We start from the raw sequence: 22408 nt of genomic DNA on the forward strand, positions 1-22408 counted from the left end.
CTGTAGCTCTCTGGGAGAGGTTACCCCAGAGTAACTCCCTCTGCCACTGCTGCATGTGAGTACCAAATTAAACAGTTGTTTCTTCTAACAGCCTTTGGACAGGCATTAGACACCATGACAAATCCATGTCTATGTGATTAAAACATATTTCCTTTTATTTAGTTATCCTTTCACCTCAGAAATAGAACCACTAAAACCTTTCTTATATAAGCCAGCTGTTGACAATATAAAGAAATGTTTAATTGTGCCAAACATCTCAAGGTATCAAGCGTTAATTGCCAGTTAAATTTTCATTAGATAAATTCAGTGATAAAATTCTGGTTTTATAGCTTGGTGCATCTCTATAAGGAGTTTATGGTGTGAATAAAATTTTTCACAAAGCTTAAGTCTTAAAATGTTTGTGTAAATAAACCAAGCCAGTTACTAAAGCCAAGTAAACAACCCACAGAAAAATATACTGGGAAATCATTTCTCTTTATGAATTACTCAGACCTTTGGATATTTGCAAATTTTAAGGCCAGAATAACCTTATAAAATTTTACCATTTCCTAATAACAATAAACACATCTCTCACTGTAACATCTAGGAGCTGAAGGTATTTAGGCAAACACAAGGAATTAGTTTTATCACACAGGACTGCTTTCCAATTATTATCTTTAGGTCTCTTCTCATTATTTGTAGTTGAACATGGATTACAGAGACTGTCCATTAGTGTTTCCCCTACCAGGTTGGATGAGTATAATCAAAAGTGCAAATACATATTTGTGAAAGATGCTTTCCTGCCTTGCAAACAACATCAAATAATTGCTCTCACCCTATAAGTCTCCAGCAAGTGACAGAAGTGAATCCTAAAGCACTGACTTGTAGGAAAAGGTCTCAGGACTCTATGTGGATCACATCACTATGCCCAGCAGAACCTAAACCTTTTTCACTTTTAATAGCCCACCAAGTTGTCTCTGTACTGGTTTTCAGCACTTTTGGTCATAGAACCGTGGAACTGGAAATTATCTTAAAAAGTCACCCAGTGCCACCCCTGCCATGGGCAGGGACACCTTCCACTATCCCAAGGTGCTCCAAGCCCCATCCAGCCTGGCCTTGGACACTCCAGGGATCCAGGGGCAGCCACAGCTTCTCTGGGCACCCTGTGCCAGGGCCTGCCCACCCTCACAGGGAACAATTCCTTCCCAATAGCCCATCCAGCCCTCCCCTCTGGCAGTTAAAAACCTTTCCCTCTTGTCCCATATATCTGCCCATTTAAAAAGTCCCTGTCCCTCGTTTGATAAGCCCCCAGTCCTAGACAGACATTCAAACAATTCTCCCCAGAGCTGCTGAGCTCAACATGCTTTTGTAGCCGCAGTTCTGCAGCAGGATCAACAGCTTCCCCCAGGGCTGTGTGTGAATTAATGGTCCTTTTCAAAGCACCTCTGTGCTTAGGGCAGGGACAATGCACAGCAGGATCCATTCAACACTGCCTATAAAGTGCCTCACCCGGGTGCCTTCCCCTCCAAAAATGACTATAGAGTATTTACACTGCTACAATGGAATAGTTCAGTCAGAAAGGATCTACACCAGTAGGATTGTTTCCACATCTATTTAGGAAAGCTGGGATCATGCAGCTTTACCTACATAAAGAGGTATACAACAATATTAAATACAAGATCACAGGACATTTACTGTAACACAGACTCAGCTATAAGTATCTATGGCAAATAACACAGCAAATCATTATACAACCCCCTTATATGCTACAGGACAATCATACAGAAGTTCTGCAATAACTTTACCTTAATTGTCCATGTTCCAGGCTCTGGATCTTTGACATTTACTACCTTTGCAGAGTTTTGGATATTTAGCAATTCATTCAGTCCTGATGCCTTACTGAGCTGCTTGCCTGAAAAAACAGAAACAGGAACCAAATACAGAATGGAGTAAACACAGCATTGCTTTTAAAAAACAGAGAGTAATACATTTGGTTTGGACCCATGTATTTCTATACTTGACTTATTACTTCGCAATCAATGACATTTACAACAGTCAAAATTCCCTATAATTCTCTGACAGAATACTGAAAATGTTCATTTATATGTGGGTGGTTGTGTGCAGGAAATGGCCCTCTAGAAAGGGATTTTGCTCCCTAAAGGCTGACCCTGAAGAATCATCAGCCCTAAACTCATCTGGCTCTTTCAGAGCACTAAAGGGAAAGAAGAAGTGGAGACTGGGACGTCCCAGTGCCCATTTTCAAAACCTACAAGATTTGCCTTGAGTAATTTCAGTGAACCCCTGTGGATTTAGATGCATGGAGCTGATTTATGAAAAAGGCCAAAAAGAGGTCATCACTTCAGGGAAGCCTGACACTTGCACCCAGGACTGTGTGTTGTCATGGCTTGAACACAGACATTGAGCAAATCTCCTTCCTGTAAGCAAGAATGCCTCAGTGCAGGACAGACCAGACCAGAGCACATTGCAGGGAACCCATCCTGGGCATAAAATATTTCCCAGCTACTCAAGCAATATCCTTAGGCAAAAGTCATTCAGAGAATACAAAATATGATCCAAATTTATTTCTGGAGTGCTGTTCCAAGTTCCTAGGGCATCAACTTAATAATAAACAACAGATTTGTTCAAAATAGCTTCAATTACAGATTAGCTCCAAGTCTGTCGTTGCATTCCCCATCACACACTGCTCAGCTGGAGATGGGCAGGGGAGACAGGTTTGGTTCTGAATGTTCTCAGTTCAAAAAAGCTAGACCATGGCTGAACTTTCCTCACATAAAACCCAACCAGCATGTACAAGCCTTAAATGATGGTTCAGGGAATATAAAAACAGATGAAAGACTCAAGTGTCCAGTAATCCAGAATGAAAGGACAAACAATAACAAAGAAGTGAGATGAAGTAGACAGAATAAGGAAGTTTTCCAGTTTCCTCCAAGTGAAAAAAACCCATGGAATATTGGAAAAAAAAATTAAATACCAGAAGGGATATTTCCTTCCCTTTTTCCACTATCACAAAAGAAAGTATAAAGTACTTCACCTAGAGGATTATGAATCTCCATTGCTGGTGAAGGACCACTCAAGGACACTGTAACTTCCTTCAGACTGGGATCAAAAGGGATCTGCCAAGTATTTACAGCCATGGACAGATGGTCTGTAGACAAGAGATGCACTTTGGAGGCTTGAACTGCTTCTTCAACCCATTTTAACACCTAGAAGAGAAAAGAACAGTTGTTACTATACTGTCAGCAGTACTGGCTGTTGAAATATTTTCTGCTGAAATGCCTCTCTCTACTATCTTGTAGAGATTCCATATTGATTTATTTTTTAAAATGTGAATATTTAAAGGAAATGCAACTTTAATAGAAGATACTAGCAAAGCCATGGTCAGCATGGTGTGTAAAGGAGTACACTAGCACACCTGGATATATCTCTACACAACAACCACAAGTAAATTTTAAAAGGAATGTACTGAGTAATTGCTATCTCTGGACTTCTCCGGTTTTTTTTCCCCTAAAACACCTAATACAAGTTACTGTTAGGCACAGCACAGAGGTGGGATTGGAGGGGAACACAGCTTTGGATAGTACGTCCCTGCAGGGCACAGAGGCTCCCACAGCAAGGACAGGACAGCAGCCATGGGAGAACCCACAGTGAAGGAAAGGAAGGGTGTGAAGAGGCAGAGCAGCCAAGAGAAACCTGTATGTACTGACCACAACCCCATTCCTGATGGCACTGGGGGAGGGAGAAGGAATCAGGGGAAGAGTTGAGTTGGGCAAGTGGAGGCAAAGTGGACCTGTCTTTGCTTCCCGCCGCCTGAAGGAATAATTGAATATCTATTTTAATTGGCAACAAAGTAATTTTCCTTAAGCCAACTTTGTCTTGTCCTCAACAACAACTGGTGACTTCCCTGCCTTTATCTCAAGCTTCCTCAACCCATTCCTCCTTTGCAAGGGATGAGTGAGTGGCTGAGAGAGAGCCTGACAACCAGCCAAGGGAAACCCACCACAACCAACCCAGCCTCCCCAGAAACACACCTGGTTTGTCAAACTATATGATTTTGCATCACCTCTGTACATCATAGAGCTGCAGCATATTTTTAAAATCCCACTGAAGTAATATTTGGTTTGTGTAGCAATGTGCATGTGACTCACAGTAATACTGAACCATGGTTAAAGCTGCAGTTGACCATGGTGGCTTGGGAAACATTTTGTAAAGGAGAGCTGTCTTTTGGTTATGTCAGTTCAAGACTTTGAAACCAGCAAGAAATTAAGATCAAGTGTTACCTGTCAGTACTGGGGGTCTCCAGGGCAAGTCCTTCAACCTAGGACCCAATTCAACACATTGCCCAAAAGAACCTCATTCCCCTGGTTTATTCTGCATTACTTGCCTACTTTATCATTTAAGAAATAGAAATATGCCATAGGTTTGTGTGTGAGATGACTTTGGGATAGAAACTAGATTCCAGCCTCCTACAGAAGTGTACTTGTTCTCATAAGTAACAGTATGAATGCCCAGCAACCTTTGTGGAAGGAAATAAGTTTAAATAAATGTCATTGAAAACACATTTGAAATGGCGGGGGCAGGTTTTCATCAATCATTGCCCTTTCACTCTTAGGAATGTCCCACCTGAGCTGTAATGAGTGCTCCCAGCACAGGGTGAGACAGCACTGACCAGGTGTCCCCTCACCAAGGGTGTGCACAAGTGAGCTGCTTGGGCATGTTTGCAAAACAACATACCAAAAAATCACAGTAAAACTGCCCATGCTGCTCAAGGCGCCACAGCAACGTGGCCCAAGAGAGAACTGGGGTTTGTGCAACAGCTGGTGACACCAGCTAGGGAGCAACTTGTGTTTGCTTTAGACAAAGCCTGGAACAGGAATCGAGGCTTCAAAAAGATCCAGCTCATTTAAGTTCCACTTTAGAAATTATACATCTGGGCCCAAAAATGCTTCCAAAGAAATTTCAATGTTCTACTCCCAGTGAGATGAACACGACACTTTTTTGTATGAGGTATATGGAAAAGTTCCCATTTAATTCCAGGATACCATCTCCACAGGTAAGTTTTTAAATGAATTGTAAAATTAAATGAACCCATACGAACTTCAGTTTCTGAGAGTTTTTCAAGATCAAAACTGAAAATAGAAGGCAACAGAACAACCCAGCTGTCTGCAGTCTGGCAGCAGCTTGCTTGTGTAAGTTCAATAGGCAATTCTGGGAGATCCATTTCCCAACCCTGTCATTCCAAAGAGCTTTGCAATAATGCTGTAACACTGGTTTAGAAGTAGGTTTTTTCTCCTCTGAGACCTTTACAGAAAGCCCCCAAAAGAACAGCAGCTTTTGTTCTTCTGCCAAAATGTGACGTGATGAATTTTATTAGAGGGGGAAGGGCAAATAGAGCAATGATTTATAACTTTTCCCCAGAAAATTTGCTCTTGCAACCTGCCCTGCTGTCAGGTCATTTCTTGGAATGCATAGTGAAACCTGGAAAATCTGTGGAGTATGGCCTCTATTCCCATTTGTTTATTCTGGGACTCAAGAATATTTCTCAAGCAGTCAAAGCAACGGGGTTTCAGATTAACCATTTCATTGCTGAAGTAAATTTAGCTTCACACTTACACCCAAAGAGGAAAAATGTTCTAATAAGGTTTTCAAATGCACATAAAAAATATAACTGAGATAGTGCATGAGAGAACATTACTGTAAAAATAAACCATGAATTATATATATAACATATATGAAAACCAGACAACTGAAAAGTTTTAGTGTTGGCTCTCAAGCTCTTCAAAGTTAGGAACCACAAGAACTAAGCCTGTCCACTTTCAAAAGCCCTTCTGCAGTTGCTTTATGACAAAAGCCTTAGGTACATGATCATGGTTTATTTTTTCCAGAGACTCCAAATTCCATAGAAAATAGAGAAAGACCAGCTGTAACTATTTGTTTTTCCTTACTTTGTTTGGTATTCACTGTACATTATGTATCTTCAGAATAGAAGCATTCAGCTGCTTCTCCCATGAAACCTTTCTCCTCCTTTTTCTATGAAAATGGATAATGCCTGTTTGGGACCAGGGAGAAGAAAAGGCAAAAAACAGAGGTATGCAAGAAACTTTCATTCTATAATGTAATTTTGAACTTTTGACTTTGTCACCTGTGTTGCATCCTTGAAAAGTAGTGGAGGGGCCTTTTACACCTTAAACTGAGTGAAACAAGATTGGAAATTGCTTCCTCTGCAGTATGATCCAAACACACACTGGTCATGCACAGCAGGAACCTGTAACATCAACCCCAGCTGTGTTGGTGTAACCCTTGTGTTGCCATCCCCTGGGAGGAGTAAGAGCCAGCAGAAATGGGATGTTCCCAGTGGGTTTAGGGACGTTTATCTACAGCAGAGCACTTGTGAGTGAACACCACCAGACCCCATACCCTGTGATCTTACAGATGATACTTTCCCCACAATAACAACCCCTTTTGCCTCATCTTTTGTAAATGTTCTGTCACCAGTCCTGTCTTCAGTGCCCCCTCAATCTCATCTCATCCATAGCACCCTTTCATTCACAAGCTTCTCATCCAATTCCAAACTCTCTTTTTTTCCCCATATAGGTTCATCCAGCTTTCAAGTCACTCAACAGCACCCCCTTTCTTCCATCAAAGTCCAAGCTGCGCCCCCATGTCATTCTCAGTTCTCCTCCCATTAATGTTCTGTATATGGAAGACACATTTCTACTTATTTTAAAAATCAGGAAGAAATATGTATTTTTAGGCAGTTTAAGGACAGGAATTCTTCCCTTCTTACAGAAAGGTTAGAAGTAAGAAAAATCAAGTGTTTCAACACTAAAAGAAATGGAAAAAGACCACTCACCAGCTCAGTCCTTGTGAACTCCTAGCTCTACGCTGATCAATCCAGTTCATCAGACATAGGAATGACTCAGTTTTGCCACAAACAATCAAAACGACCTGGAGACATGACCTGAACTGCCAATGACTAATAAATCTCCACTATTTTCCACAGCACCATATTCACACTCTGCTGATCATCACAGTTCATCTCAACACCCCCTCTAGCATCATTACAAACCCTTGGGCATCACAACCATTTACAGGAATTTCCTTACAGAAGGATAATTAGGTGTGGTGGAATGTAACTTCAGCTCAAGTCAAAATTAGTACCTTTTGGAAACCGGACACAGTTATGAAAATAGAGAATCTGCTCCTAACAAGAAATTTAACCCGTGCTTGATGAATATTCTCAATGCCATGAGAAGACAACCTGAGGGAATGGCTGGAGCTGTGCCAGGGCCGGTCAGGCTGGATATCAGGAAAGGTTCTTCCCCAGAGGGTGCTGGCACTGCCCAGGCTCCCCAGGGAATGGGCACAGCCCCAAGGCTGCCAGAGCTCCAGGAGGGTTTGGACAATGCTGCCAGGGATGCACAGGGTGGGATTGTTGGGGTGTCTGGGCAGGGACAGGGGCTGGACTCAATCCTTGCAGGGATCCTCTCCAGCTCTGGATATTCTGTGATTCATTTAAATTTCAAGCAATTATTGTAAATTAAGCCCTGAGTCTACAAAAGCAACCAGAGAAATCTCACCTAAAGAAACACTTTTCAAAACCAGGACTTCAATGCTTTGATAAAGCACTTTGATAAAGGCTTTCCAAGACACTGGGGACAACATCTCAGAATATTATGGTCCTATAATGGTTCATGTTGGAAGGGACAGTAAAGCCCACCTTGTCTCAGCCTCTGCCATAGGCAGGGACACCTTCCAATAGGCCAGGTTTTTCAGAGCCCCAACATGGGCCTTGAACACTCCCATGGACAGGATCTTGATACTCTAACTAGATAAATATTCTCATTTATCTAATGCACAGAAATCACAGTGAGTTTGTAGAAACAGGACCTTCATCCCAGACTCTTAAGATGAGCTACCTTCAGCAGGTAAGTGGAGATACATATGTATTTCATGCTTTGCTGGACTGAACCCAACACAACTTTGTCAATCACTAATAATTTTGCCCTAGTTCATTGTAGTATTTGAAATTAGAACATGTTTTTCAGAAGTAAAAAAAAAGGCATCAAGTTTTCATAGTCTTCTCAGTACACAAGCATTGGATGTGTATCAAGTACTGTTTTGCTGTGTTTCCTGGTATCTAGCTTAGAATATTGCTTCATTCTGCACTTAATGCTCAAAGGGCAAGAACAAGAGGAATGGTTTGAAACTTTATATACTAAAAATAGCTTTGTTTGAGTTTTTGGGGGGTAGAATAATCAAAATGTTTTAAGAAAACAAGTCGTTGGTTTGGCAGGGTACTCGGCAGGGACTTTGTAGCTACTCCCTAATCCCCAATCCAGCACTGGCTGTCTCTGCCCACAACGGTGAGTGTGCTTCAGCATTTATAAACTGCATTCTTTACACATCATCAACTCCTCAGAGAAAAAGGAGGGCAAGCATGATTGCTTGATTAGAGCTGAATCCTGCCTGAGGGGTATCCCACAAACAGCTGATCAGATCTCTGTGAGATGTCTTGTTTGTTTGCATCCACCCACTGGTGGATGTGCTTCTTGGAATCAATGCTGATCCAGAACTGAAACCACAGAGAAGGTTTTACTGGGGACAGCAGCAATTTGGCCAACTCATTTTTACAGTCACTTGGCCCAGACACAGATTTATGTAAGGTTAACAATTACTAAAATGGCAGAGTCTTTTGGGTTTGGCATTAACACAAATTGTTCAGCAGTTATTGTGGAAGACTTCTGAAAGTTATTTAGAGTTTGCTTTTTTTGCACCTTAGGCAATCTCTTACACTGTTTAAGCATCTCTTCTTCCCAGTGGCCATAGGCCATATTTTTCCCTCTCTCTCAAGAAAACACTGCAAAAATTTCATCTACTAATTTTACCCTCTGCTCCTATGCAGAGGTGGGCAGGCCCTGGCACAGGGTGCCCAGAGAAGCTGTGGTTGTCCATGGATCCCTAGCAGTGTCCAAGGCCAGGCTGGATGGGGCTTGGAGCAGCCTGGAACAGGGGAAGATGTTTGTGCCCATGACAGGGGGTGAAATGAGATGATCTTCAAGATATCTTGCAACACAGGACATTTTAAAACTTTACAATTCCATGATTATTTATTCAAAAGAAACGTTGCGATGAAGCTGGAAGGGGGTGAAATCCCCTGCTTAAAACCTTACCCAAAACTCCAAGGCAGTCTATCCTTACAGGCAGAAGCTGGTGTTCTGATAAACAGGGAAGTGCCAAGTTCAGAAAGCAGCACCACGCACCCAGGAAAGGAGCTCATGCCATCTCCACTCCAGAACATGGTGCTGTCTAGCATCTACAAATGGCTTTATCTGCTCACTTCTACCTCTCAAAAGCAGAAGAAAACAAAACCACAACACTCTACCCTAACCTTTATCCTAAAACTACAGTCCTGGCAAAGAGCATTCCCCACTGGCAATATCAGGAGATCACAGAATTGGTTGGGTTGGAAGGGCCCTTAAAGACTATTTTGTTCCATGATGATCCGTTCTGTAGAAAGGGATTTCATGGAGTATCACAGAGAAGTTTTACCCTTTATACAAAATAGCAAAATGCAGGCCAGAAGCAAACCAAACAGGTAATCTCTTTTCTTCCAAATTTTAACCTAATTTTTGGAGGATAAATCTTCTGGGAAGTTTCTCCTTTTGATCACCCTCACATCACTGCCAATAGTTTCTATCATTCCCAGCGAGAACTTCAATTTTTCTAGGCAACAGCTGTAGAAAAATGCAATTTATCTCCAACATTTATCATTGTCAAAATTTTAGAACATAAAGAAGAAGGAACAAACCAGGGTAAATTTTTATTAAAAAACTTCAGCTAGTTATTGCCTACACTGGGAATTCAAAGGGGAATGTTTACAATATTTATAAACAATTCCAGCTCTCCAGATAAATACCATGTGATTTCACCTCTCTCCAAACTGTTTTCTCACGCACTTCTGAAGTTTCATTCCTGTCTGAGATTCACCGAAGTTCCCAAAGCAAATATTCATTCATGGCTGTGGGTCAGGAACCACACTTAGCAGGAGGGCAGCAGAGGTGGTGAAAGTATTGCAGTGATAACCTCAATTAAAGTTATTTCCATGACTCTGTGAACAATGGAAACCTGAGAGCTCCCATTATCTATCCTATGTGGGGAACATTTTTGCCCAGACTAAATAGCAGTCCTTTGCTTGTTCACAAAATGCTCATTTAAAGCTAAATGTGCACTCTTGTTTTGAGCAGAAACACTACTACATTACACAGAGCGCAGAATGGCTCCTTTTTTAAAGGCTCTTCTCCTGGAAGCCTTCTGGCACAGGCAGAAGGCAGTTGGGGAGGTTCTAGCATGATACGTCACTTCACACTTCCTTGTTGTCAACAAAAGTCACAGAATTGCATCCTGATACAGAAGACGGAGAAAGAAAGGAAAGGTGGAAGAGAGTCCACATACTAAGACCAGAACATTTAGAAGTTCCCCCTCTGCTCCCTAACCCACCACCAACTCTCTTAAAGATTTACAGTGTAACTCTTGCCTTATTTTCTTTATTGATTGCAATACTCAATCAAAGTTACCTCATTAACTTGTTTTTTGTCCAAGTGAAAAATTTGACCAGAACTTGTTGAAGCAATTTCTTCATAGACCTTGTAACCAATATGATCCCTGTCATCACAGTCTCCAGTCAGCACAAACACCACCTGGATTTGAAAAACAAAAACAGTGAATCATTGGACACATGGTACACAAGTGAGGAAAACACTGCCACACCAGCATTAAGGCAAGACAACAGAAGAATATGTCAGTTGAGATGGGTTTGTTACTCTACATGGACAGAGGCATTGCACTCAGTAATGATGAAAAAAGCAATAGAGAAGAAAAGGAATAGACAAAAATACCTTTAAAAGTCAATCAGCCCTGTCATTCACATAATACCTCCTTTAGAACAACAACAAAAAAAATCCACATAAGTGATAAGCTGCCAAAACCACATATACTGGTACAAGATTCAGTTCCATTATTTAATTCACAATAGTAAAAGAATATTCCACCAAGTTTTTCCTTATCCAGATCAGTTAACTCTATTTAAAAAAAAAATAAATATTTAGAATGCAGTATTGTGGTCCCTTCTGTAAAAAGATTTCACCAAGTTTCATACAGGAGAATTCTACCCTTAGTCATCAAGAAAACAGAGCATTAAACACACAACCCAGCTGGGAATGCAAATCCTCTCAGTACCTGTGACTGTTTCTGTTGGATGAGTTGAAGCACTTCATGGGTCAGTCTGTAATCCTTGGATCGGGCATCAGTAAAGACATAGATGAAAGAGCCAGGCAGGGAAATTTCTAGAGCAATCTTTATTGCCCCAATGCTCATCTCTGGACAGTCTCCACCACCCTGTTCACAAGTAGAAATAAAACATAATTTTTTTTTAAGAAAAAAAACATACCAAATAAGTTACTTTCTTTTGGGACATTCAAGACAGATACTTCCCCAGCCTCTAATCATTTATTCACCTTTTCTACCCTAAGAATTTTATGGTTTGTGCAGAGTGCTGTAACACACTCACAAGCAGCAACTGTGACAATTCCAAAGGGGAAATAAAGTCAAAGGAAGAGCCCTGATGTTGGCTGGTGTCACGGTCACTCCTATCCACGTCCTGCTCAGCTCCAGCTTTTGTGACAGCCCCATTTCCCACACTCACACGTTGTCATATATAGCAAGAGTTCTATTTCCCAAATCACATTGGGGTCACCATTTGTTACCATTGTAGTGCAAGAGTTCTATTGTCATTACATTGCAAAGGTTCCATATTGCTCTAGAGTTTCATACCTCCTTGATGTTTCTCATGGGCAGCTCCTGCAAGCACTGACTCTTCCTTGTCCCCACAGCAGCCAACTGACTCCAGTTCTTCCCTCAGCCAACCAATCCACTCTTTTATAACACTCTTCTTATTGGCTACAGCTGTGGCCTGTTAAAATCAGGCCTGCTCCTAATCTTTAATAATTAACCCAGCTGCAACTCTTCAGGGGGTACAATTACTTTCTATACTACCTTTCTATTTATTCTATCCCCCCACACTCACATGCTCCCTTCCTGGCTGACATCTCCCCTGCTCTGGTAGCACACAGCAGCCACAGAAGGCCATGGGCACAGACAGATGGGAAATGGTCCCAAGCAGGCAGGGCAGAGCTCAGCTCCAGGAGCACCTATGGACACCAGAGCAGCCAGAACCTGCCCTGGACTCCATCCTGGGACAGGGAGCTCAGGTGCTGTCCTCCCACAGCTCTGCACTGCAGCAGCTGCAGAGCTGGAGGTTTTTCAGACCATGTGTTCAATCAAAATGCTTCCAAGTATGACTTTATAGGAAAGGATTCATTTTTCTCACTGAATTAAGAATTTGGGAAAAATACTGTTTAAATAAAAGCTAACTTACATAAAAATTAACTTGGCATATTGAAGACAGAACTTTCCAAAGAGCTGATGCAAACTGTAAAAATTGCCCTGTCATCTACAATAGATCTCTGCATATTAAGTATTAAAAATAAAATTGATTTCTTTTATTTTTACCATCAACGTGCCTTCACACAAACATATGTACAAATCTACACATGCTGGGAAAGAAGGCAAAAAGAGAGCAGTCCTTCATATTGTTTGTCCTTAGTGAAATGTTCATGTCGGGAACAAATTTAACCTATCAGTATCCTTAATCCAATTTCAAAGCAAGAATATTAATAAGTTTCTCATCTATGCTAAAGAATAAGCATGTGGTCACTTTTTCTGTAAGTCTTATAAGAACCACTGCTCTTTTTCAACATCAGTTCTCCTAAATGTAGCCATAATTTTATGGGAAAAGCAAGTGGTAGACTCCAGACAGCCTGAAATTCAAGAGAGAACTCTCCAAGATTTTTGACACATGTCAGAACTTTATCTTGGCAATGCCTATACAGTCCAATGGGATACATCAGTATTTCCAAATTCTTTCAGCAGAAGAGTCTTCCACATAAAGCTTTAATTTGTGGGCAAAGTCAAAATAATAGCTAATTTATGCTGACATCTACTTGGAACAGGAAAATTTCTATCCCACTTCAAGTCTACTTGATTATCATCTCATAATATTCTGTATGGCAGCATCTGTTTTCTACATAGAACACCAAAAGTACTACTGAGCTAAATGGCTGTTCTGAGAACAAGCATGGACTTTTTTATTCCTATAATGTAGAATAATACTGTTAAAAGTCAGCTGGTAAAACAACAAAACATCATCATCATGGAATGGTTTGGATTGGAAGGACCTTAAAGCCCATCCAGAGTCACCCCTGCCATGGGCAGGGACACCTCCCACTGTCCCAACTTGTGCCACGCCCCATCCAACCTGGCTTGGGACTGCCAGGGATCCAGGGGCAGCCACAGTTTCTCTGGGCACCCTGGGCCAGGGCCTGCCCACCCTCACAGGCAGAATTGCTTCCTAACATTTAACATTAGTATTATCTTTACTTAAATTTTAAAAAGTAGAAAAATTTCCATTCAGTACATTCAGTATTTCCTGCCTTTCTCTCCAAATTGAAATTAAATACAACTACCTCATGAAACTTTCTGAAAAAGCTGAGGTGAGTGAAGCTCAGGAAGCTTTATTTTCCCTTCAGTTTGAACAGGCCCACAGAAATATACAAAAAATCTCATTAACCAAAAAAAAAAAAAAACCCAAAAAAAAAAAAAAAAACAAAAGCAAACCAAAAAACCCCAAAACATCCAAAAACCAAAAACAACACTAACACTAAGGAGTCATAGCTGCCCAAGTCCATGTTCTTATCACACTGTCTGTAAGAATGATTCAAAGATAATTACAGATGAAATACAGGTGATACCTCCTAAGCTGATCCTGTATCCATGGCACATGTCTTTTATCACACTGAATGTAAAAGGAACAGGGCCCAGTTTCTGCAGTGAAATGTACACAGCCCAATTTTTACCTGATGTCAAATGTCAGCCAAAAGACCCTCCAACTATTCTGTGACAGATGAATGGAAAACAAGAGCTGGGGTTACCCTCATGTTCAGGGAGGACAAGTTGAGCATATTTTGATATAATATGTTTTATACACAAGATGCCTTGAAATATTTATCTTCACCTTAATTTTAGCTTTGTTCACTAATGAGAATATTTGGTCCATGCCCTTTCTCAAAATGAACCCAGCTCAAAATTTCCTCTACCTCCACAACATTCTTGCATCCTTTATCAGTCATTTTGGAAAAATACTGGTAGCAAACATGTAGAAAGTGTTTATATTTTCTCTACTGCAAGATGACCTATCAGTCCTGTTCTAATCATTTTTTTATTTCTGTTTTGGCCCTTCACCACTACAATGAGTGAATACAAGTCAGTGAGAGCCTTCATATAGCAGAATGAGTGTATCTTGAAAGTAATTATGAAATATGCGATCAACCAGCATTAAAGAATGAAATTTAAAATTAAGTAGACAGAAACTTTTAAACAACTTGATTAGAAATTAAGAGTTTGAAATTCCCCAAAGCTTCACCTAATACATCCACCTTTTATAAACAGCTGCAATTACTGTCCAGTACAACTATTGAGGAAACAAAACATGACAACTGGATGGAGTTTTAAACCTTACATTTCCCCATGAAGAAGAAAACCGCAGTAGCTATTGTTTTCTCTGGATTTCAAACCTCCTGTCAACTTTTAAAGTAATCTTCAAGCAATCTGCTCTTACAGGGATTATATCATGTGCCAGTTTCTGAGGGAGAGCCTGTCTGGCACTACTGACTCCAGCAAGGTTCACCACAGGTCAGAAGCATTTTCCTTGGTTAAAGACAGGACAATAGGAGCATATGTTCTGTCAGTAAGGATAACTCCACTCTACTTCCTCCTTTCTTTCTATCAGCTGAAGAAACAGCTGGAGCAGAGGCAGGGCAGAGTCAGGTTGGATCTCAGGAAAAGGTTCTTCCCCAGAGGGTGCTGGCACTGCCCAGGCTCCCCAGGGAATGGGCACAGCCCCAAGGCTGCCAGAGCTCCAGGAGCATCTGGGCAACACTCTCAGGGATGCACAGGGTGGGATTGTTGGGGTATCTGAACAGGGACAGGGGTTGGTCCTGTGAGTCCCTTCCCACTCAGGATATTCTGCGATTCTCAGAAGCCTTTGAATCATTAAGTGCCAAGTAATGCACAGCAGGGAAGGCAGCACCTATGGAAAACCTGATGGGTCTGACAGTCCTCTTGCTTGAATGGTGTTCATGGAATGTAATATCCATAATACAGTAAAAGCAAAATAATTCATAAATGTCTCTTTGGACAAGTGGCAGGCCTAATGGAAATGCCAACTAAATGTTAGCATTATCTAACTATTCCTTTTTGTGTTACTGAACGAGTCTCCACACAATGATGTAAACTAAGACAAAGTAATGAATCATAGCCCTAAATTAGGATGAGCAGGAAGCTGACAGTTTGTGCAGGCAAAATGACAGAGAAAAGTGACCTACATCTTCACGAATTCCTGCAGCAGGAACAACAGCACAAGAGGAAAGATGGTATGAGGAAACAGTCTTTGCTAGAACCACATAGGAAACAAGTTACTCACCTGAACATAAAGTTCCCTAAGTTCAAATTGAAATTTCTTGGGATCTGTGGTTATTGTCACTGGACCAATTTCTAGAATGAAATACAAAAAAAAAAAAAAAAAAAAAAAAAAAAAAAAAAAAAAAAAAAAAAACAGAGTTATCCAAAGACATAAGATAGTAAAAAAAATTGAAATTAAAAGCATTCAAAATAGTAGAGAATGATATCCCCAGTACTGAAACCTGTGATTTCAAATCTGGTAACTTCAATCTTCCAGCATTACCAACCTCTATGTGCCTTAAACATTCATAGGTACATAAAGCCTTTCACCTTTGATTTTGATCTAACATTTAATTCTTCTTAGTAATAAAAGGGGAACAAAAATTCCCAGAACAAATGTTGCTGGACCACGAAATAATGTATTTTTCCAGAAAGAGCCTCTTCAGACTGAAAAAAATGAGGCTTTGGAAAAAGGTTATAGCAACCTTCCAGTGCCTAAAGGTGCTCAAGGAGAGTTGGAGAGGGACTTTGAACAAAGAGGGCCTGGGGGGACAGGACAAGGGGAAATGGCCTCCGACTTAGAAGATACCAGATACTGGGGAAGCAGCTCTTCCCTGTGAGGGAGGGGAGGCCCTGCCACAGAGTGCTCAGAGAAGCTGTGCTGCCCCTGGATCCCTGGAAGTGTCCAAGACCAGGCTGGATGGGGCATGGAGTAACCTGGGATAGTGGAAGGTATCCCTACCAATGGCAGAGGGTGAAACGAGATGAATTTAAGGTTCCTTCCAACCCAAACCATTCCACAACTATGTGACTGTAGGTAAACATGAAGAGATCTCTTTGGACAGAACACACATACTTGGCTTTGCAACTTTACACCTGTAAAAAAAAAAGATAGAAAAAAACCACATGTGCTACATCTCCTCCCTGAAAAAAAAAAATCTACCTCTGGAAAAATCCCAGTGTGAGCCCTATCCGAAATCCAGCACATCTAGCAGGAGCTGTCAGAAAGAACCAAAGCAGAAACAACTTCATTCATGACATTTGCCATGTCTGGCTACTGAGGAAGGGCAGGATATCCAAGTGAAGTTGCCTGGGGTGTGTAACAGCAGCACACACATGAGCAATTCCCAATCCCATGGAGCTGTCCCTCTGCCCCTCACACAGCTGCCTTCCTGACTGGTACCAATGTGATTCCAGCCAGCTGGCTGCTATGCCGTGATTTCCTGCCTGTTCACCTCAATCTGCCTTGGCACCAGTGCCCTCCATTCTCTGCCTGGCCCGGGCAGGCACTGCTGCCCTGGCCATGGGCACTCGCCCAGCTCAGCGAGCGCAGTCAGGGTGCTATGCCAAAAATCAATAAATAAACACACACACACACACAAATGGACAGATTTCTGCCAGCTGAGTGCTCCAAAGCACTCAAAGAGATCAGCTGAGTCCCAACAGAGCAAATGGGGCACAATTCTGCTGTCAGGGTAAAAGCCAAGCATGAAACTGCAACGGTGCCAATTTAATACAGCTGCAGCTTACAGGGAAGTGCTGCCTCAGCAGACCTCACAACACTTTCCAAGCTCTATAGAAGTTAATATGCACTTATCTTCCATGTAATACAGACATTTTTCTTTTTTAAACAATCCAAAGTTTTATTTCACTGGCGTTACAACAACTGCCATCACTAAGTTCTACTCTAATCACACCAGTATTTGCTGGGCAAGCTCTATTTATGGATGTCTTTTGGTTTAATTTCTTTCAAAGTCACCCACGAGATCACACAAAACCTTTCCTAGAATATTAAACTGTCCTTGGGGATTTTTTGTATGGCTGTGAGTCATTTATCTGTGAATTCCATGTACTAAAATGCTGCACTACCATTAAAAGAGCCATTATAAGGACTCAGTGTTCCTTCACATACCTCATCCTGCTGTGCTCCTGCTCCCCCTGGCACTATTCTCCTTTGGGGATCCTTTACAGCAAACACCTGCAATAAGGCTACCTCCAAATTGTTTTGCCTCCAATCTCCCCCTTGCCAAGCACTTATCTAAAGCACATCACTGACTGGAGTTTATCCATACAGTAACCCCACTAGCTTCATTATTCCCGTCCTTGAGGGATTCAGTGTTTCAGTTTAGAGCAGTAAATCCTTTGGAAAGGCTTTCTTACCCTATAAAATAAAGATCTGAAAGGCAGGAGTCCTTCAGCTAAGCTAAAACAGCCCATCAGGTCAGTTGGGCTGAGAACTTGGCCTTATTCCCCCACAGGCAGCCCAGGCTGGCTCCAGCAGTGCCAGTGCCAAGCAGAGCTGGCCAGCTTCCTGCAGGATCAAGGCTCCAGCTGCCCTCTGCCAAGAGCTCAGCTGGGAAATGGCACCCAGGCCATAGGAGCCAGGCAGGCTCAGTCAGCATCGAGTGCTGTGGGCAGGACAGAGCAGAGAGCCCCACAGGAGCTGTGCAGGGCAGATATCCTCAGCTGATTCCACAGCCAAGGCCATGTCTGAATGGTGATGGTGTTCCTCCTCACCACCTCAACACTCACCAGCTCATCCCAAAAAACCAGCAGCTGTCCTTCATATACTGCTGTGCCACCAGCTTATGTCACCTGCCTGCCAGAAGAGCTTTAATAGCCTTCACCAGCTTCAGTTTCTTTCATCCTCATTTGGTGACCTCCAAGTACAGCCCAAATCAGGCTGTTTCACCCACACAGGTGAACACAGGCCTTCAAAGTGTCCGGAATATAAAAAAAAAAAGAGCATTATGAGAAGTGATTTAAATGTACATAACAAGCATAGTTTAAACAGAATATTCACTCAGAAACTACACCCTGTAAACACACCAAGCAGAAGAAAATAATAAATTTTTTAACCTTATTAGCTTTTTAGGTGAAGCTTGACACATGGAATACTCTAACAGAATACAGAATCACAAAATGGTTTGGGTTGGAAGGGACCTTAAAGCCCATCTAATCCCACCCTTTGCCATGGGCAAGGACACCTTCCACTAGCCCAGGCTGCTCCAAGCTCCGTCCAACCTGTCCTTGGACATTTCCAGTGATGGGGAGGTGTGGTTTCCCATTCTCATGCAGCAATCTGAATCCATTTTTAGGGTCTGATATTAGAATGATTGGGACTGGTTTGTTGTGGGGGGTCTCTCCATTGCTCACTACTCCAAAACTTTCATGGTCACCCAGAGGGAGCTGTGCAAAGGTAAAAAAGCTGACACAGCCCCAGAATAGCAGCAAGTCTTTTTGAGGCACCAACCCAATCCTCTGGCCTCACAAGTACAGTGTAAATGTCAGCTCTTCCAGACTTGGGTATCAACAGTCAGATCTGCACACACACAAACTGGTACCAGCCAAAAGGAAACCTTGTAAAGGAATGGCTGCACATCCCTGAGCAAAGCCTGGACTTCCAAAACTGAAATCACAAAAGTCAATGTAGCCACTGCGGCATCTAAGCTTGTACCTAAGCAATTAAACTTACAACACAGGACTGAAAACCACAAAGATCAAGGATTTTGATGCTTCCTTTCTGGGGAAAGTCTTGTAAAAACCATCTCACTGGTAAATAAGGAGAAAAGCCTGCAGCAACCTGAGAAACTGGCCATTCCAAAAGGCCCTGCTGTTTTTCCATGGCTTTCTGCCACACCTCAAATGGCCACATGTTTATGTGCAAGCTGAGCAGCAAGCATGTTGGGAAAACCACAGATTTCCCCATGACACACAATCGCACATAATTAGCACTGACGGTGATTGCAAATTTGGCACTCCCCTAGTCCTGACCATGGAACACATCTGCACCAAATGTCTGCTTTGGACAGCTGGGCGCTTTAGGAGATCTAGCAAAGGAATATGGAAGTCTTTTGCCTACCTCTCACCAACTCAGAACACTGGATTTGTTTATTCCAGAAGGAATAAGAAAGCTCTAAGCGATACATGGTAGATGAAGGAATTTTGGCAGAGATGCTAAACCTTGTGGAGTGCTCTCACCCACAGAATTCCTTCTTCTAATTCACAGCAAGGATGTTTTCCTGATGCAAAACCATATCCAGAATTAAAACTAACTAACTAAATGCATAAAGCAAAGATATACCCCAAAAAAGTCTCCACATCTTTGAGTACTTCCAAAGAAATATCAATTTCAAAATTATGACACCACAAATGAAAGAGTAAAGTAGAAAAAACCAAAACCTCAAAGCCTACCACAGAATAGTAACAAATTCCTGATACTCCAATGACAACATTAATATTATATATAATAATACCAAAATAATTACAGCTACATTATATAACTACATTAGATACTAATAAAAACTAATATTATAGTTAGCATATTTAGTTATCTCTATAGTTATTAGTATATTTTATAAGTTCTCTTCATAACACAGTAGGCACATAAAAAGCCTGTGTGACAATTATCTTCCACATTCTTTTTTATTTTTGAAGTGGACTCACAAGTCTAGCACTGGGCAATTCTGACAGTTTTTGAGATCAGCGGATTACTATGGGTTACCCATACCCACATATACAAATCCTCACCCTCACACTGATATATGTGTGTGTATGAGTACACGTATATCAAATAATTTTTAACACAAATGAAGCAATGCTCAAGGATTAGGAGTAACCAGATTAGACTGCTGAAATGCCTAAACCAAGATCCCTGCCAAAAGAAGCTGGTGTGCAATTATTCCTTAAGAGCCATTTCCTGAGGGTGCTGAGCACAGAGGTTTATCTGATTTAATGTTCTTTTCAGAGAAAGAAGAGAACTGTATCCAATCCATTGCAAAGCTCTGCTTATAATGCCTCTGAAGACCTTTAGGAGCAGCCATTGCCAACAATTCAGAGAATAAGAACAATGGTAGAGCTGCTCCAGCCAGGCTCAAGCCAGCTGTCCATCCTGAGGACACAAAAGCAGAAACCTGCAATTTTCCAACAGCAAATTGGGTCCTGCAGGCTCTTCCCTCTACAGATCCCTCATGAGCTGCCACTGGAAGTGCTTCACAGGGCTCTCCTTCTCCTTAAAGAGAATCATCACACAGGCGACACTACAGAGAAGAAAACCACTTGTAGCTGACATCTCAAATGATAGTGAATAGTTTTGTTCCTCACACAGCTGACAAGTACATACACACAGGATCAGAAGCTGTTTCATAGCATTATGTTTTAATGCATAAAAAATGCTGCTCCATTTGAACTGATTGCAAATTTCTGTTGTAGACTACCAAACCAAGAAGCTGACTCCACCATGGAGTAAAAAAGACCTAACTTAAAGCCTTGTGCTTCATGCTCTGAAGTGAAAGACACCCCCAACTGCCATTCAGATGATGGGAGCTGTGTGGATAGAAACCTTGATGAATTTTTCCAGCAGCACCAGGCAGCACTGGAGATGCTGCCTACAGCCATGAGCCCTCCATGGCTAACACACATCCCATGGGAATGACCATCCCACTGGCTTCAGGGTGCACTGAGTAAGCCAATATGCTCAGCACTAGAACCTGTAACAGGGTATTTAAAGTTTCCTCCTAAATGATATTTCCTCATGACTCAGCTGCTTTCAGATTCTAACCTTGCTATAATGAATTTTTGAAGAGCCCAGAAACTGCAGCGAGCAACTTTTACCAGATTCTTAACCAGAGAGAAATGAGCCAAACCAGCCCAGAAAGCTCACATTTCCTTAACACACTCACTTTTTTATTTCTTAAATCAGTTTTCAGCCTCATGACTTATGACTACTAAGTGTAAGAGCAGACAGGAAGGAGTCAGACTGCTCAGAGTTTTTCACCCAGTTTTTCATGAGTTGGCTGTTCACAGACAAACCAGATAGATTATCCTGGGAACTGCAGAGCCCTGCTAAGCAGTCCAACCAAGCACCAGTGAAACCGATGAAGCTCCATCCCCATGGAAGGCAAGGGCCACCACATTCATGCATCAAACTCTTCACCTCAGGACAGTGGCCAGAGCCTGGCTGAAACTCAGTGACCAAAGATCTAACACAAGCTTTACAAGCAATGTGCCTTAGCAAGTGCCACGTTTGTGATGTTATTTCCCATTGTTTTAATAGTTATGAGCTCATGACTTTTTTTTAATAAAAATAACAATGACAAAAAAAAAAGTATTATACATGCTTCATTTCTTGGAAAAGAAAGCTCACTTGGAGACCCACAGTGGGTAAAATCTATTATTCTCATCTTTTGTCTATTGCAACAAGCACTAAGTTTAGCTTATGAGCCTCAAGTGTAGTTGTCTAAAAGTTATTAACCACATGCAGTAAGAAACAATAAAAATCAGATTTGCCCAGTACACTGTTAACTCCACCTTCTCAGAACTACAGTCACAAACCACAGGGTGTGGAGAGTAATCTCCTCTACCCAGAGATGGTTAAAATAAATCCAGATTTGCTACAAATGCTTTCTTAAATAGGTGATGCACTAAACAGTCTTGGAACTTCTCAAACCCTTTGCATGAATGGCACATTACATTAACCAAGGAATCCTAATTAAATATACTCCCTTAGGCTGGAAATGAGAAAAAGATAGCTTCAATGCAATAGAAACACAGGTTGATTATTGTTCTGAGGAAGCAATCCATCTGAGCATCTCCTCTAGCTCCACTGAGAGGCCAGAAGTTTTTGTCTATTTCTGGTGCACAACTATGGGCAAAGAGACGAGAAAACTTGAGTCCATGTGGTTCAGATTTAAAGTAACGACTTTAGTGGCTAATAAATGTCCCAAAACAAAAGGACACAAAGCAAGGTTTTTTCCTTTCTGGGGACAAGCAAACATACTGAATGCTGAAATCTGGAGCAGCCCCACCTTCCTCCTCCCTGCCTCAGCCTTTTGCA

General features: G+C 41.6%; 1 protein-coding gene across 1 annotated transcript in view; it reads right to left on the reverse strand.

The window, feature by feature from the left end:
- HMCN1 (hemicentin 1) overlaps window positions 1-22408 on the reverse strand; it is a 163760-nt gene that overhangs the window by 117195 nt on the left and 24157 nt on the right. The window contains exons 2-6 of the mRNA XM_058030107.1: window positions 15596-15666; window positions 11236-11394; window positions 10575-10697; window positions 3032-3203; window positions 1785-1891 (exon numbers count right to left, since the gene is read on the reverse strand). Of these exons, the coding sequence (XP_057886090.1) occupies window positions 1785-1891; window positions 3032-3203; window positions 10575-10697; window positions 11236-11394; window positions 15596-15666 (632 nt within the window). The remainder of the gene's footprint in view (window positions 1-1784; window positions 1892-3031; window positions 3204-10574; window positions 10698-11235; window positions 11395-15595; window positions 15667-22408) is intronic.

Source organism: Melospiza georgiana, chromosome 9 (genome assembly GCF_028018845.1).
Source record: "Melospiza georgiana isolate bMelGeo1 chromosome 9, bMelGeo1.pri, whole genome shotgun sequence".
Classification (NCBI taxonomy): domain Eukaryota; kingdom Metazoa; phylum Chordata; class Aves; order Passeriformes; family Passerellidae; genus Melospiza; species Melospiza georgiana.